This window comes from Anopheles maculipalpis, chromosome X (assembly GCF_943734695.1).
Source record: "Anopheles maculipalpis chromosome X, idAnoMacuDA_375_x, whole genome shotgun sequence".
Classification (NCBI taxonomy): Eukaryota; Metazoa; Arthropoda; class Insecta; order Diptera; family Culicidae; genus Anopheles; species Anopheles maculipalpis.
In genome coordinates this window covers 194,051-211,637 of record NC_064870.1, presented here as the reverse complement: position 1 = coordinate 211,637, position 17,587 = coordinate 194,051, and the positions used below count along the sequence as shown (strand labels likewise).

The following is a 17,587-nucleotide window of genomic DNA, read 5'->3' as shown; positions in this document are numbered from 1 at the left end:
AAAAGAAAAACAAAAACTAGTTCGCGTTGCGTAAATTTTACGGTCGTCCAACATCTGGAAGGCTTTGGTCGTTCAACCATTCGAAAATGTCATAAACAATGCGTTATTTATTGCTCCTCCGAATAAGCTGCCGTGCAAAGGAATCAAAAGCTGATAAAATTACCTCGACATACCCGGAGGAATCCTCCAGCACAGCAACGACGCTCGATGACTTCGTCCTGTTCAACCGTAAAGACCAATCCCGGTGAAAGGTACCGGCGGTACGAAGACTGTTTATTTGTTTGTTGTCGTTTTGGGCGCTGGAGTGTGATTTGTTCTCTACTCAGGATTGTTGCGCTTCAAGTGACAGGCGACCTCACTTCTTTTGGGCGATCTGGGTAAACCGAACCCAACCGTCCGATCAAGGGCAGGGATAGGGACGGCGATGTTTTGATAGTTGCCCACGAACGCCTCGATCGCCCGCTGCGCGCTCTAGTCTCGATCGCCACGGGGAGGCGCACACTCACCGTAGGGCACTAGCCCATTATCGAGAGTGAGGTGCGGACAATCTCAAATAGCGTTAAGCAGCGGCGGAGTCCCAAACGTTCGACAAGAATATGACATGAGAAACAACACGGGACAACGATACACGGATGTCTCTATTTCCTCCGACTGATCGTATTACATTCCATTAGACAGTGGTTCATGTCCCTTGATAGCCCTACGGAACTGAGTTTTTCTGGCACAGGCCCAAACTGTGTCCCTTTTTTCTCTTTGATGTGCTCTTTTTAATATCTGCCCTTTGTGTGCGTGTGTGAGCCCTGCTGCTGTGATGTGACACGACAAAAGGAAGAAAGTTACAATTGATTACGTTTCGCTTCTTAGTAGAAGCAGTCGGCATTGTACATCATTGACATTAACAATGGTTACAGATATGTCCGTAACGTGTCATTGTTAGTATTTATGGGTCTTTTTTCATGATCACTATGAACTGATTTATCTTGCTGTGCAAAAATGAGGATCTCCAAATCCGAATATACGAACGGCAGAACAGATACAAAGCATGGATTACATTAAATACCTTCCAAAATAAAGACGAAGAATCTTAACTCTACATTGCTGCCTTCGTTAAAGTCCGTTAAAGCCATTTCAATCTATCTAGAACGGGTACATTATACACCTTTCTTTAAGTTTGGAATTGGATCTTCACCGTAACTGGACAGGCAGCGATGAACGAACCACAAACATTCCACGAGGTATTATTTGTTGTTTCACAAAACGCTTAGCATTCCGTTTCTCTCGCGTTGCGCTACAATATCGAATTTCTTGTGTTAGGTTAAAGGTAGGGAAAAGCAATCGTTCCAATCACCTATTCAGGTGTATCAGTTAGACGTTAAAGAATTGTTATTGCCAACATTACCATTGGATCTTATCACGATTATATGTCTGTACGAGTTACCCCAAATTTGCTAATGATTCACAGTTATGCAGTATTTACGATAGAACGACACATCTGGTCTTGCCTCCATTTTCAGTTGCTTATACATGAAATGTTCGGTATCACAATGTGCTTAGCAAAATAAACAGCAGCTTCAAGCAGGTGCCACACGGCCAAGGAAACAACTTAAAGATACGTAATTTCTCCAAATGTAATACGAGGATAGCTTGAGTAACAAAAGGGGTGAGTTGTCTAAACCTCTCAAACCTCGTTTGTTGGGAGGAAGTGTGCGATAATAAGAACAAAACAGGGGAGAGAGCGTTTTGCGCTCGGCAAGAATGTTGTGGATGGTTTTCTAAATTAAAATTCCGCCCTGGTTGACAAGATCTATTTGCTTAAAGATCCGTACGCTTCGCACCCACGAACCCGGTACGAATTTGCTGAAATCTTTTAGATGGTTTGAGGCCTGAAACCCAACGAACGATCCCCGAAATCGATAGCGAAGCAGCTAGTATCTAGAAAAACGTGCTACTTTGCTTGTTAGTTTACTTACGGGACAAGTTGATTTAACAGCCGAGCCTGCTCCTCCATTGTTGCGCTCATAAATCGCAACGAGACCAACATATTTCATCTTAAAACACTATTCACATTTGTCTCGGGAAACGTTCTTCTCCATCTGTACTCCTGAAAAACTTCGAACACATTCCCGAACAACAAGAAAACACACCGGTAAGTTGAAACAAGAGCAGCATGCACGGATACTTTCCGAAACTGCGTGGCTGTGTCTGCAACTGTGCGAGTGGCTTTTTCTTCTTCTTACTTTTCATGTCGACTCGTCTCAAGAAGTTGCATTGTCAAGCGGATTGACAGCAACCTCGTCGTAACCTTCGGCGTTCAACTTAAAAACTTTTTTTCGTTAATTATTATTATTATTGTCACGGATTAGGGTGGTTAATGTTAAACGGACCAGTACGCCGTGAAAGAGGGTGCTTTTAAAACTTTTATATCTAGAAATAACGGAAAAAATGACCAGTATAAATAAGGAGAAGGCAAATTGAATCATCCAACCCCTAAGAGAAAGACGCTTAGCGGGACCGGAACTCTTGCTTGTCCTTTTTTTGTGTGCTTGGCAATTATAATGATTGCAAACATTGAAAACAGTTAGTTTTAGCAATAAGGCCTGGCCATCCTTCATGCATAAAAAACAGCTAGTTTCAAGCAGTATTATTGTAAGCAATCGTTACAGTCAAAAGGCAATTGCTTTTATTTCTTTTATATGCATCAACTACCGTCATGACTAGAATCACTTTTTTAGAATTTTGACTTAAGGGAAAATGACGACTGTATCTTCCTGAACAGTGGTTTTCCTATTCCAGTTGTCATCATTTTGCATTAGAAACCGTCAGTATTGAAGTTAGCATTTATTATTTTTATTAAAGTACTTTTAATTAAAAACCATCGTAATGTTTGCTCTTCTTACAAAACGTTTCTTTTTACAGCTGTCTTCCTTCTAATCCTTGTCATTATCCTCGCCATCATCTCTAATGCTTCATTTTGCTATTTATGTATGTCGAATATCACTTGCTTTTAGATACCGTATGAATTGACGAATCTAAATGTAATAAAATGTGATGTAATAATGTAATGTAATAAAAAACGTAGTCAAAACAAGCAGTTTTGTTTCTTTTCCAGCAACTTTTGAATACGTGTAGGCATGATTGTTAATTTATTAGTGGAAATAAAAAACAAACAACCAACAAAGAGAACTGTACTTTACAGAACTCTACTTTAATATGATTAAAACGAGTTGAACCGGCGGCCGTGTGTAATGAGGCAAGTTATGCCTAGTTATGGATAACATTTGTACATTTTATAACACTGCGACTCTTATTTCTGTGTTCTTCGCTGCTTTAAACTCTTCTCAGCCGATCTAAGCGCTTCAACATTATTGTACACTTTGTTAACGGAACATTAGCCCCATGATTTAACTGGTTTCGTTACGAAAAGTTTTGCCTCAGTATGAGTATTTAAATGCTTTTTGCTCTCTAGATTGAACAATTCGTAACATTCGTAAGGCCAACGTGAAGTTTCGCTTTTAGTGTTTAAAATGTTATTGTGCAGATCGCATTTATAATTTGCAGGGATTCACGCTTAATGTACAACTGGATTGGTTTCTCATTTAGGGAGATTTTGAAGTTAACAGACGCATTAGACTTTCACAATTACGATTTAGGTGTTATCATTTAATAATAATTAGTTACCTCCATCTACACAAACTCTGTTATTATATATCATGCTTCTTCATGTAGCTCTGTTTGCTTGAGACGATTTATTTACAAATCAATCTACATCGTGCCTTTCATGTTATGGATTAAAAATTGTAGAGATGATGGAAGGGAGAGAACATGGTTTAGTATATTGGCAGACATTCTGCTCGTTATTGTCCTAACTATCTAGCATTCGTATCCGCGCGCAAATGTATATGACCGTATACTTTTACGCATGCAGCTATTAAAGATAAATCTAGTCATTTTTGGTAAGTGCCGACCACTACACACTCACACACATTCACTTCATTTTTCTTCTCTAGAATTGCCCCACCTCCCCCCCCCCCCCCCCCATGCCACAAAAACTAGCGAGTTAGCTTAATAACATCTGACAACCGAACTTACCACCGGTAACATAATGGTGACACATCATTACAACGTTATTGTTGTTGCTTTTTATTAGTGTATCGAACAAGCCGGTTCCTCTTACTCATCAACATTAAAATCAAACAACAGAAGCATCAGTCTTGTTAAATATCGTTACCAGAAGCATTTAACGAATTATTAAAAATAATTAAATTAAAAGCGAAAATGTGTCAGTCAAGCGCAACTAAACACACTATACATAAAGCCTATATAAAAATGTGAGCTTTGTATAATTTAAGGAATGAGACACAATGAACGAGCTACACATGTATGTTTTGTTTTCTTCTTATGACGAGGGATCGTCGAGAGCAAATCCCGGAAAGCCAGAAACAACTCGTTACGGCTATGTTGGAACTAAGATATTTTTTCGAGGTTTATTTTTGAGCTAATATTTGAAGGGCATAGATAGGTTATAAAAGGAATTAAAGTGTAATATAATGTTCAAACAAATTGTCAAGCCGTAATACAAATATAGCTCCACGCCAGTGTAAGATAAAAAAAGTAATTTGGAAACGTAAATGGCAAACATGGATATTGTAGCAGAAACTGGAGGCAATATGGTTTTGTGAAGCTCAAGTTGAATGAGAGTAATTCTCCCTCCAATTTAATTTCTTGCTATTGGTTACGAATCAGGTTCCAGTCTACACGTTGATGTTATAGCGCACCGCGCACGATGATGAAGGTCTTTTAGAGTTTGAGGTTTCGATCACTAGAGAATGTGACCGATGCTGTTGTCGGGTAATGCTGCATATTTCTCACACACACACACACACACACACACACACACACACACACACACACACACACACACACACACACACACACACACACACACACACACACACACACACACCATCATCATCATCATCATCATCATCATCATCCATCAGATGTCCACTATCATGTTCTGCAACTGCTGCAAGCTACTCCCCGCTTTAGAGTTTTCTGGCAAACTTCGTATTCGCAGCAACCAGTTCTTGCACTCGAGACATTTGCTCTGACGCTCCTCCCGACTGACGTCGACGCCGATCGTGCACGCGCCCCATGCATCCGTGTTTTCCCGTATGACGGGCAAAAATGTGGACAGTATTACGCGTAACGTATCGCAGGCACGGGTGCAATGGCTGTACAGGAAAGAAAAATAATTTCCATTGAATGTTAGCATTACCATGAGGATTTTTGTAGAGTATTTCCAGTCAAAGGACCCAAAACTCTATTAAAGTATTATCAGAATTGAAAGCGCTTTTCTTTTCCGTACTTTTTTCTCTTATATTACGCGAAGTACTGGATCATTTAGCGCTACGCGTTTTTTCTTCTTCCCCGAAACCCCTGCAGGACCATCTTACGCAACCAAACATGATTCTTTTTTGCTTCCATTTTGTGCTGCTTCAATCACACATCAAATTACAATGTCCAACGTTACGCATACATCTCTTCCCGAGGTGGAACTTGATGAGGTAATTTGATATTGTTGATATGTAACTGAGCACCATTAAACCTATCCTGCAGATTTCCAGTGCCAAAACATTACCCTCTCAATTATACTGGGGCTTTGAATCGTATTGTTCCCAAGCCACTTCCCTTTTTCTGAAATTTTGATAATATTAACAGGAGGCGCTCGCAAGGTTCACGATGCCGCCATTACTACTGACGTATATTCCGTTCGTCATAATCGTTGCGAAATAGTTACTATTGTTCGCATAGGGGATAGGATCTACAAAAATAAAAAAAATAAAATAAGGGAAGAATAGTGCAGCAAAACAAAATCTCATATCTGCTTTATCGTCCCTTACCTTTGTTACCTATCACTTGCGCCCAACATCTCGTTGCTATTCAGCACCCGGAATCAGATAAAACAAGCCAGAAGATAGACAACAGTCTGCCGTAATAGATACTTTTCATAATCTTCCCATCACGTACAGTGGTTCGGGGTTGGTTCCCGACAAGCCCAAATGATGGCGACTCAAGGGACAACCCAGGCTAACGCCATTAAAACGCGGAAATGGCGCATGTAGCGAGTGACACCAACAGCAGCAATAGCAGTAATTTTCTTATAAAGGAAATTACTATATGTCTGTTTCGCACTTCAACACTTGAGGATATTTATTTATCCTGGTAATATTTTTGTTGTGTGCACACCCTTAGTGATTACATTTGTTGCTTTCTGTATCGCTAACGTAGAGTACTTCGAAACGATTCTAGTTGATCTCCATAAAGGGCAGATAATATTATGTATAGTTAATAAATTGCTAATGTATGTAACAAATCACATTCGGCTTTTATCGAGGTTCTATAACTTCAAGCTAAATATTGTGATCATAAACTAAAACATCAACTGCTTCAATAACTCATCGTTGGCAGCTGTGCTGGTTTAGTCGCCATCGAACCATGTCGCTAATAATTTTGTAGCAAGCATATTTTATTCTTGCATTCTCTTTACTACACTCTCTGGTTCAACCCCTTGCAAAAGCTGGAAAACCACTCCCTTCTAAGCCGGTCTGTCGTAAACGTTGAAGTAAAATCAAGGAGTGACAATACACATCCGCCACCTAGCGAGTGTTTTGCTATCAACGATCTGATGTACAATCATTCAGGGACGAAGAACACACTGTACTTGGGTAATGTGACCTGCCGCATACTGTTGTTTGGTTGCGCAATACCATTGACCCCTCCCAATTTGTACCTTTCTTTGTGGCTCATATTGCGTGCCTGGGCTTGAGATTCAAAGGGAGGAAAGTTCCTATTTTAAAAAATTGTGCATTACCAAAATACAACATATAGCATCCAACAGCATCTAACCGTTACACCAGGTTATAAATCTAACCCGTTCTTAAAAGTTCCTGAGGCCGCGTTTTCTGAATAGAATGCACGCGAATAAAAAAATGTAATGTAATGACAATGTAGATAAGAAAACTCGAATAGGACTGTTGTTGCATTTCTTCTTCTTCTTCTTGGTTTAACGACCTTCTATATCGCACCGGCGAATGATTTACTAGACTTACCGATACCACGTAGTTGGATAGACAGTCCTCATTACGGAGGATCGGTCCGGATGGGATTTGAACCCTCGTCCTAACGTTTGAAGACCGGTGCCGATGTCGCCCTGTTCTTGCACTAGGTACATTTCTGGCATGCTTGGCTTAACATTACCAGTAACTGAATTGTAAAATGACCGCGTTTGCAATTTGCGTTTCTGCCATGTGCACATGTTTCAATTGTATTTTTCATTGGCGAAATACAATTACACCTTCCGCAATTAACCACGACGCGTGGAAATGGATTTATTTCTTTTTTTGACTCTACAACCTCGAAAATAATTGGCTTGACTTTTTTTTACCCGAATATCTGGATGACTAGTCCTGCGTACGGTGAAGACCGTGAAAGCGCGACTACCTGTTCGGCTAACAGATCGTCATTGTAAATGTACACAAATAATGTTACTTACAATTTATATTCGCTCTGTAGCAGATCGTACACCTTCGGCAATAGCAGTACACACATATCAAGATTCCATTGGGAGCTACAAAACAAACACATACACACACAAGGAAGCAAAACGATGTAGTTGTTAGAAATAGTGTTCGACCAAATTTCCCAACTCTACTTACGTTTTCTCCAATATTGCGCCAAGTACATCGACAAGTATATGCTGATCGTTCATTCGTACTGCCACCTTCAACGCGCCAGTTACGTCGCCCGATTTAGTGTAGTTCCGTATGGCAGATAGTAGTGCAGAGCGATTGCAAAGCGTCTGCAGCGTAGTATCGTGTTCGTTTCGCAACATCTGTATTTCGTATTCTATGCTCGAATTGTCATACCGAAGGATCGGTGGTCCGTGACCAGGTTGATCCAGCATTAGCACTCCCATGTTGCTGTTGCTGCGATAATCAGTCAGTACCTCCTCCTGAGCGTTCGGATTAATGCTGGCTGCCACACGCTGTCCGTACATTCCGCTCGTCGGTCCACTCATCGCGTTACGTTGGCCATGGTGGCGAATGTCGAGCGAGGTTTTAGACCGAACCGGTTTGGTGACGATTTGCACCTTCACGTTCGCGTTATGCTGTCGAGTAGAACGGTCTGGGCCTCCGCTGGTACCGTTGCGTAGACTCGCAATCTGAGCACTACTTTCGCTACGTTGAATTTTGTTCGAACTGGACCCCGTACAGCTGCTGTAATACGGTGGTTGGTGGCTCTGATGTCTGATGGGTGAGCTACCACGGCTGATCGGTTTCTTGAAAGTTACCGCATCATCAGCGGACAATTTGTTTAGTTCAAGGGTACTTTTTGACGTGGCCAGCCGACGAATTAAATTCCCCGCCGATCGGCTATGGCCTACGCCACCATGAATGCTACCCGGTCGTCGCTGGTCCAACGCTATACCGGCAATCGAACGCACACTGCTAGTTCGACCGTTCGTACCTGTTGCGCTGCTTTTTCCAGTACTGGAAGTACTACCGGTGCCATCAGCGTTACCGTTTATGGACGTAGAACTCGAACCACCGGACAGAGGCTGGCTAGCACTTTTTGGTGCGTAGTCAGGTGGTTGAACATTGTTAACGGGAAAGTCTTCCTTTTCGACCTCTGGCACGATTCCCTTCGGTAGCGGATAATAGTCGACGTTGGTCAGATTGTACATCTGCATCTCTTTGCGCACGTGATAATGATTATTTTCAAGCGAATCAGCTGATGACAAAATTACCTTGTCTACCGGACCTGCCGGAAACGGTCCTGCGATCACCAATCTTCCACTTCCCACCTTGTCCAGGGTACTTTTGGCAGGTGGTACATCAAACTCAAACACACTACCGCACGTGACGTCCTCCTCGTCGATCTTTTCGATGTTCAAGTTCGGCGACATTCCTCCACCATTACCACTGCCAGTTTCCCCATCCTGCCCCGCATCGGATACGAATCCGACACCACCACGGGTGCTACTTCCACCTCCCCCGATCGAAAGACGCACCTTGCCACTACCTCGGCTAAAGCTCTTGCGAGAACTTTGGTTGTGGGTGAATGAGTGTGCTTGGCTTTGCGGGTTGTAGAAAGCACGCAGCTGCCCTAACGGCACGGCATGGATTGCAACCGACGCTTCCTCGTATGTGCCAAACAGTAGCTTTGAACCAGCAATCTTCATATCGCCCAGCTGGCACCAGTTGGACTCGATTCGATCGTACTCGCGGTCCGGTTCCCATCCCACCACCGTAATGCCGGCCCCAGTGCCGACGAACAAACACTTGCCACTCTCGTCGAAGGTGATATAACGCACCGGTTGTCCAGCGGCGGCACCCGGAACGTGCAGCGCGTGTGTTTGTGTGATAAGCTGTCGCTTCTCAAGGTCATACAGATCCACCGTTCCGTCGCTTCGGCCGGCAGCCATCAACAGATCGGTGGGATGATATTTTACGCACGTTGCGGGCGTCTGTCGTTCGGTAAACTCCATGAATAGTTTGCTCATTCTGATGTCCCATATAATAACACTTCCTGGGGAGTTCGATTTTTTTTTATTAGTACATGCTCGAAGACCAGATCTCTGGAGTCGACTTGAGCCCACAGTTCTTACCTTCAGCACCTGCCGAGGCAATCCATGAACCATCAGGGGAAAATTTGACCGAATTAACGTGTGACATGTGACCTCGGTAGCGTTTAATGCACACCTTCTCCCGCACGTCCCAGAGGCGTATCGATGTGTCATTGCTACCCGACACAAGGTACGAATCACTGTACGGATAAAAGTCTAGCGTGCGAACACTCTTCATGTGCCCAAACAGGGAGATCGAATCGGAGGCATTTAAGTTCCAACGCTTAATGACTCCCGTATCGTCTGCCGAGTAGACAAAGTCATCCGAGTAGGCAAATTTCACGCAATCGATTGGAGAATTGTGACCGGGTAGTGTCTGTAATATTAAGGGTTAAATGGTCTTAATTTGCTCGACAGCGCTTTCGACTACACTACAAGAGGTTTTACCATAAAACACTTTTCGTCACCGAATGTCCATAGCTTTATGTTCCGATCTTGACCTCCGGTAACCAGCACTCGTCCAGTCTCTCCAATGTCCAGGCATGTTACTTTGCTGCTATGAGCTTGAATAGCATCTACCGGATCAAGGAGAGAACGATCGTTAGTCATTTTTGTGAATAATTATGGTTGTTGCTGTTGTCATTCAAAATATTATCTTCTTCGTCTTGGCTTAACGACTTTCCGATGTCGAGGTCACCCCGGCCATCTCATGGCTTACTAGATTTGCTACCACGTCAATTTGATAGTCAGTATTCACTACGGGGGGAACAAGGCCACGAATAGGAATTGAATCCCGGTACTGTCGTGTGGAGACCGGCGCCGTTGTCGCCTCTTCCACCGGGGCAATATTATTATGTCGAAGCTATTTGACATTACGAAGTTGGTGAGCTTGCGTGTTCAATGCGAACTGACTCAACGGAAACAGCCAGCATATAGGCAAAGCTGCGTTGACTTTACGGAGAACGTATTTTAAAACGTCTGCCTCAGTTTGCTACCGTTCTAGAGCATCATTTCGGTATATCTTTTCTAATGAGAAGCAACAGCAATATCCGAAGCTGCAACTTGGAGCACTATGCCTATTTTGGTCACCGCATAACCTTGCGCACCAACACACCCGTCCGACGCTTCTGTGACGACGATTCCTCAACAGCAAATCACATTGCTCACCCGCTCCCTTTCAAAGGCAAACAGAGGGATGGATAGGAGAAAGGAGGAGCGCAAGCTGGTTGTCGTATTTATGTTGTGCGTGCGTTTTTTGCCGAGTTTTCGAGCGCATATAAAGAAATAGTTTGATAGATGTATCGTTGATTGGGGGTTAACGCTATTTCCAGTCGTTTTACAACAAAGAAAATAAACCGCATGACAAAGAAAAGAAAACGACCGCGATGGGACGATGGTGAAGGACATTGTTCGTACAGATGCAGAACATGCAGAGGATGATCAATTCTACAACAAGAAAATAGTATACGCTCCCTCCCTCCCTTCCCCATAAAATTCGGCACACACACACTCACATAGTTTGGACGGCAGCTTCCGGGACACCGATGCCATATCCTAGATGCAGGCGCTGCAGTTTGCACTAAATATCAACGTCCTAGGTACGGACCCTGGAGCAAGTCAATGCCTTTTCGTAGCGGACTGTCCCTACACCCAGGGGTATAATCATTCGTGTGACCGAAGTAAACGCAGCGCCAACCAGTCGATTCCCCCCGTGCTAACCACCACTTTCACTAACCACACGTTGGTTTTGTTGTGTTTTTTGTCTCCGAATCTTTTCTTTTTTGCTGCGGCCGTTCGGTGTTCTGTGGCCTCCAAGAATCTTATCTTTATTTTCAGACCGCCGAGACACTAGTCACACACCTTTGAACCTTTTTTTTTTGCCTTTTTTGCCTTACAGGTCGTTTTTCTACAAACAAAGCTAAGACTGACAGCTGTAACTACACAACAGAAATTTCCTCCACGGACCGGTTTATAGCTGCTGGTTTGCCGCTTCTATCAATCATACGATGTTAGCTTGCTTCCCGTTTATCCGTGCTACAGCTTTACTGCGACCATGGGTAATTATTTCGTAGAACGCGACCTACTTTTGTAAACATATTGCTTATTTATTCATATTTATGTTTAAAAAAATACAACATTCAGAATGTATCAAAATGTACATTTTGCATCTCTTGCGAAATATAATGCAGCATATCACAAATCGAACATATCACTGCAAAAAAGACAAGAACACTTGCAACAGCTGCGATGACACTATTCATTACTTTTTTAGAGGAAGTAATAACATTAAGATTTGAATTGTTTTATCCAAATTCATGTGATGAAATACACGAACAATCGTATCGTTATTGGAGAATTACATAAATAATAAAAAAAAAGAAAAAAAGCTATTTTTGTACCACATCCCGGTACAGCAATCAAACAATGTCCGCTTCTGTCAAAAGCTAATATCAAAACAAATCAAAGCTGACGGAACACCTGCATTCCATCATGCTGGTGTCATTGCTCAGTAGCATGCCACTAGTTGCAAGCGAAATGTATGGAATTTGACGTTTGACGTTCAACCTCATCTGTCAAAACGCATACATTTCGCTTGCAACTAGTGGCATGCCACCCAGCAATGACACCAGCCTCATGCCTCTTCGGGAGTATCTTAAATGCATTGGGTTGAGTAAAGCTTGCAAAGTGTGAGACATAAAGTTCCATAACGTTTAACCTTTTAACCAACATCCACGCGGTATACTGTGTGTGGAAGAAATGTTTATACCGATGTGGCCTGTGTCAGCCAGGACGCCAAATATGTTACGAATAATGGTCCGCGATATGTCCCAGCATCGTTTCAACCTTCCACAAGTAAGCTTTGGTTTGGAGTATTTATTAAACCCTGCCAATACGGCAAACATTGAGGCCAACATACGGCACAGGAAGGGAATCGGTGATATACGGCTTGTACAAAACATTCACCAACAGCTAACTGCGGGAACAGCACTGCCGGAAAGTGAACGCGCCAAACTAGCTACACAACTGGAAGTAGAAATGGGTAAAATACCCAACCGTACCCATCCACAAGTGGTCGAGTATGGCAGTGAACCTCGCGTGCTGAAGCGATTCAACGAACAGCACAAGCGTACCGATCGGAAATACTTTCAATTTAGCGATATCTGCAAGAAAATGAACTTGTACCGGATGGAGAACTTGGGCAACTGTACCGGTCATCGTTCGTACTATCTGACGGATGAGCTAGCTGAACTTGAGCACGCCCTCATTAATTACGCGGTGGAGCGTTTGCGCCGGCGTAACTTCCAGCTTATTGCCGTACCGGATTTGCTTCCGGGATGCATTATTGAAAGCTGTGGCATGTGCATCGATGGTGAGCGAAATCAGGTGTACAAGCTGAACGATGGGAGCACACACGAATCGCTGTGTCTGTCAGGTACGTCCGAGTTGGCCTTGGCTGGCTACTTTGCGGGGCGTGTTATACCAGCGGCAAAGCTGCCATACAAGATGATGGCTGTAAGCAGATGCTATCGGGCAGAAACATCGGCACTGCAAGAAGAGAAAGGCATCTATCGCGTGCATCAATTTACCAAGGTGGAAATGTTTGCCGTGTGCAAGCCGAATCATTCAGCCACCGTGCTCGAGGAGTTTCGCGACATCGAAGTGAGCCTTTTCGATGAACTTGGGCTGCATTTTCTGCTGCTCGATATGCCACCGTGTGAGTTGGGTGCACCGGCCTATCGAAAGTACGACATTGAGGCATGGATGCCGGGACGGGGCATTTACGGTGAAATATCGAGCTGTAGCGACTGCACGGACTATCAGACTCGCCGGCTCGGCATACGTGTCGCGTACGATGCCGCTGCTGTACGAATGGATGCCACGTTCGCTCATACAGTAAACGGCACCGCGTGTGCTATCCCGCGGATGTTGATCGCGCTGTTGGAAAACTTTCAAAACGAGGACTACACCATAACCGTTCCGGAAGCGTTGCGAACGTATATGAACGGAAAGCAATTTATTCGCCGGCGAAAGGTATTGCCGGAACTGAAGCTAGCGAAACGACTGGTGCAAGAGGAAACGGTATAAATAAAATTTCTAACGCTAAAGAATGTAAAAATGACTTCTGTTCGTCAACATCAATTTTATCAAGGGGAAAGCGTCATAAATTATGAAAAACATGAATGATGACACACTACTGGATCAAGGAGGATCAGAGAGAATGTTTTCAATGATCGTTGATGCCTAACCCATAGATTGAACAAAACGAAAAAAAATTGCAACCTACCATTCCAACATTTTGAACTATCCCGTTGCCACACCCGACAGTCTGCGCAAAGCATGGGAATTAAACCCATACCCGAGATTTATGCGCTACCAATCGAATCTAGCGACATAAGAAGCAAGCAAATGAAGAGTAACAGTTACGGTTCCACCCTCTCCAGATGACGTAGGTAACAACGCTAAACCAGCTTAACAGCCCGTTGGACAACTACTCTTCATAAGCAAACCCATGAGACATGGAGCGCTAAGACCACATCGATCGACCGAATTCACGATGCTCGTGACCAATGATGCGTGAAAGTTATGCTATATTGAACATATAACTGTATTCGATCAGGACAGTTTCCTCGTATAGTGAATCCAAAATCTAGAAAACAGCTCTTTATCTCGTCATTATCCAACTCCAATCCAAGCTGACGATCGTCAGCTTTTCACTCGACAAGAAAACGCCTAATGCGCAATCCAGAATTCCAGCTTAAAATCCTGTTTCGGATTATAGATCTTTAATCATAAGTACTGTGTAGATTATAGATATTTAAGCTCTATAATCATAATTCTACATAGATATAAACCATATGCAAAATTCAAAATCGATATGAACAAATACGGCAAAAATAGGGGAAATTATGCAAAGACTTAAATGATTTTTTTTCTCCCATCTAATCCTCTTATGCTAGTTCCTAACTAAAGTTCCAGAAGTGATAAAACAATTTTTGTCATTCGCCACACCCCCTGTTAACCTGTTTGAGGAGTTAACAGTTTGCAAATGTATTGTGGTGATAAATGAACCACGACGGACAAATCAGGCTTGGTATGATTCCAGAGCAGGCAGGCAGGGGAGTTAAGAGGATTCCAGGCAGGCAGCGGAGGCAGAGGAGACCAAGAATGTGATCGAGGGTGGAGAATGCGCACGGTCTGGTCTGCAATTTGTATGTGAGTGCTGAAATTGATTTGAAACAATTCAAATTGTCTTTGAGTTTTTCGAATGGTTTGGTTTGTCGTGCTCTACGATGAGTGCCCTGGCCTTCCTGCTCTCCGTCGTCTTGACAATGTGTGTTTCCTCATCTACTATGTTATCCGACTCCAACGAGCTTCGAGAAAATGTTCTCCAAAACCCAGACATACTCCAGACTTGACGTGTGTGGTATAAAAGCAGAGATTTCCTGAGATTTCTTCTCATTACGCCTGCAGTGGTGTAACATCCAGAATCGTGTTGTGTCCCGCTTTATTTCGAGTAGAGTGCGCAGTCCGGCAGGATTACCTCAAACTCTTCTATCAAACCCACCCACAGTCGCCATTTCCACAAAGTTTAAGTGCCCTGAGAACACGCCAGCGTTTAGCTAGTGAAGTCTAGTAGTGTAGATTTTTTTTGTGTTGGAAACTTTACACCAATTGTTAGTCAGTTTTCGCGTTTTCGTGTGCCACAGATAAATCAACCCTAGAAGCAAAAACGTGTTGTTAGCAATGTCATACATTGGTAACACCTCAGATGTGGAGCAAGAGAAAACCCTGTCCGAATATCGACGGCAGCGCAGCTCCAGCAATCTGATGCCGACCGGGACCAAACAATCGATAGGCAGTCCGAAAATGTCCGACGTGCTTTGGAACGATAAACGTGCCGCGAGTCGTGCGGTCAATGCCAGCGACGACGACGACTCGGAAGTTTCAGATAGTGAGAACTTTCTCGCTAAAGGTGCATTTCTTCTCACGCCCTCGCACGAGCTGTCGATGGACCGGGCGGCATTGATATGCGAGAAAATGAACTTCAAGGGTTGCTTCAGCCTAACGAAGACCGCCACCGGAATACTATTTAAGTTTTCCAATCCGGAAGACTATCAGGCGGTGTTCAAGAAGGGCTTCCACAAGGTGACCGGTGCACGGTTCTACAAAAAGATAGCCATCCCCTGCCGGCCCCAGAAGACATTTATGCTGTACGTATTCGACGTACCGGAAGACCTGCCGGAGGAAGACATCCGGCACTCGCTGTATCGCTTCAACTCGGTGGTCGAAGTCGTCCGGCTGGTCGTGCAGTATCAGAAGCCCGCGATCCAGCCGGATCCTGGTCAGATGCACGCGACCGGTAAGTGTCCGTGCGAACACGCGCCCGACTGATTCGGTCTCTCTCTCTCTCTTTCTCTGCATTTTTTGTTTGTCTATGTCCCCTCATTTGTATGTCTTTATCGGTTCTGCCCTGTCGATGTCCGTATTCCCCCCGGACGCCAGTAGCAGCCACTGGTGCGCCCCAAACGAAACCCCAGGTCCCAAAACTGCCTACCAGCAAGCCAATCGACGAGCAGGACGTGGCGCTGCAAAAAGAATCACCACCGCCACCGATACGCATCACACTCGCTTCGCTCGATGAGTACAATCACCTGTTGCAGAACGGATTGGACTTCTATGGAGCTACGTTTTTCCCCACCGAGGCCCAGCTACCACCACACGCCGCCAAGATTGCTACCAAACGGGGAACGTAAGTAGATGCCTGGTAACCGTGTTTTTTTTTGTTTTCCCCCATCTTCTATCAATAATTTGATAGTAGATGTAAGGTTCTGTAAGGTTAACTGTAAGGTTCAAAATACTGTTCAGAGCATTAAAGTTTTCCAAGTTTTACTTACTTCTTTCAATTGACAAGCACTTATTTTAGTTGGTAGTCTAGACTGTCTATAACTCTCTTTGTAGAGCGTTTTGTGCAGGATTGCAAAACGTGTTCATTTTTTTTCGTTTTCTTCAAACTTCCCATTAGACGCATGATAGACGGTAGCATTCCTGGGCGTGTGCGAGAATTGCTGCCAGTGTTTGATGCAGCGGGATTTAGCAAAATTCCGCCACCGGCATCGAAAACAATTAAACCGCGCCCATAAACTGCATCAAGCACCCAACGGCAACGGCAGCCACTGCTGGGTTATCACCATCGCAACACCGTCGTACCGTGAAAACATACAGCACGCACCCCATTACCTCCTCGCAACGCACATCAGACCTGTTCCCACAGTAGTTGAATTGATTATTTAACGAGGACAAGCAACCATGCATAAAGCATACGTTACGCGTGATTAGTTCGTGAATGGTGCTCCACTATCCTCATAGAATCTGAGAGGGAAATAAGAGTAGCAACAACCATTCCGAAATCAGTGCATTAAGCCATAAAACCGACATAATACATTGGGTACATCGAATGTCAACCAAGGCGTGTGTTACTACTCATATCGCCATCATAACATAAGCATGTCTCGCAATTTTCAATCCACAATCATTTTGCTTCATAACCTCCCTGAGCCACTCCTATGCAATACACCGTACAAACTTACTGCTTTTTTATTTGATCTAAGCGAATATCTATAATGCTTGTTCCTATGATCTAGAATCTCCACTTAGGGTGATGATCCATAACGTGCATTCAAGTCATGAAAATCCTATTTGTAGCCATCCTCCATAGGTCCTCATAGTTTAGCAGTTTTGTTGTATAAACAAAAATAATAAAGTGTTCTTCTTTTTCCATCACAACACAAATCTTATCGACAATAAAATGTTTGAGAAATATAAGCTCCTATCACTAAACGAGCATTATCGCTCACGGGACCTTATTGCAAAAAAAAACATTATCTATCAGCTAGTTCTCATCTAACAAGTGAGCTCTCTTCTACTAAGATCTACTCGTCGTCCACCCCTATTGACAAA

At 43.6% G+C, this 17,587-nt stretch overlaps 6 protein-coding genes across 7 annotated transcripts in view; 3 read left to right on the top strand and 3 right to left on the bottom strand.

Moving 5' to 3' along the window:
* Nucleotides 1–17,587, bottom strand: part of LOC126561470 (thioredoxin-dependent peroxide reductase, mitochondrial-like) — a 160,483-nt gene that overhangs the window by 101,347 nt on the left and 41,549 nt on the right. The window lies entirely within an intron of this gene.
* Nucleotides 1–17,587, top strand: part of LOC126558793 (short-chain dehydrogenase/reductase family 16C member 6-like) — a 63,965-nt gene that overhangs the window by 19,968 nt on the left and 26,410 nt on the right. The window lies entirely within an intron of this gene.
* LOC126561694 (3'-5' RNA helicase YTHDC2-like) overlaps nt 1–17,587 on the bottom strand; it is a 101,355-nt gene that overhangs the window by 80,071 nt on the left and 3,697 nt on the right. The gene's annotated exons all lie outside the window — the stretch shown is intronic.
* On the bottom strand, nt 4,994–11,259 carry LOC126568137 (katanin p80 WD40 repeat-containing subunit B1). Its single transcript, XM_050224564.1, has 6 exons — nt 11,143–11,259; nt 10,076–10,203; nt 9,671–10,004; nt 7,719–9,591; nt 7,556–7,630; nt 4,994–5,234 (listed from the first exon to the last, which is right to left on the bottom strand). Exons 1-6 carry the CDS (start codon nt 11,177–11,179, stop codon nt 4,997–4,999), a joined length of 2,685 nt encoding a protein of 894 aa, XP_050080521.1. The 5' UTR covers nt 11,180–11,259; the 3' UTR covers nt 4,994–4,996.
* On the top strand, nt 12,386–13,714 carry LOC126557856 (serine--tRNA ligase, mitochondrial). The gene has a single exon (XM_050213768.1). The coding sequence runs from the start codon at nt 12,386–12,388 to the stop codon at nt 13,712–13,714; it is 1,329 nt and encodes a 442-aa protein (XP_050069725.1).
* Nucleotides 15,374–16,781, top strand: LOC126559203 (uncharacterized). Of its 2 annotated transcripts, none has more exons than XM_050215339.1 (3): nt 15,374–15,989; nt 16,136–16,379; nt 16,653–16,781. In XM_050215339.1, exons 1-3 carry the CDS (start codon nt 15,374–15,376, stop codon nt 16,768–16,770), a joined length of 978 nt encoding a protein of 325 aa, XP_050071296.1. In that variant the 3' UTR covers nt 16,771–16,781. The 2 variants fall into 2 exon arrangements, with proteins under 2 accessions (XP_050071296.1, XP_050071288.1); XM_050215331.1 differs by having other exon boundaries at nt 16,133–16,379.

Excerpts from the sequence above, each read along its gene's own strand:
- LOC126559203 (XM_050215331.1), top strand. The coding sequence starts at position 15,374 with ATGTCATACATTGGTAACACCTCAGATGTGGAGCAAGAGAAAACCCTG. Across the intron at positions 15,990-16,132 it reads TGGTCAGATGCACGCGACCG|TAGCAGCCACTGGTGCGCCC; the intron begins GTAAGTGTCCGT and ends CCCGGACGCCAG. Across the intron at positions 16,380-16,652 it reads ATTGCTACCAAACGGGGAAC|ACGCATGATAGACGGTAGCA; the intron begins GTAAGTAGATGC and ends ACTTCCCATTAG.
- LOC126557856 (XM_050213768.1), top strand. The coding sequence starts at position 12,386 with ATGTTTATACCGATGTGGCCTGTGTCAGCCAGGACGCCAAATATGTTA.
- LOC126568137 (XM_050224564.1), bottom strand. The coding sequence starts at position 11,179 with ATGGCATCGGTGTCCCGGAAGCTGCCGTCCAAACTAT. Across the intron at positions 10,005-10,075 it reads GTGACGAAAAGTGTTTTATG|ACACTACCCGGTCACAATTC; the intron begins GTAAAACCTCTT and ends TTAATATTACAG. Across the intron at positions 7,631-7,718 it reads GGCGCAATATTGGAGAAAAC|CTCCCAATGGAATCTTGATA; the intron begins GTAAGTAGAGTT and ends TTTGTTTTGTAG.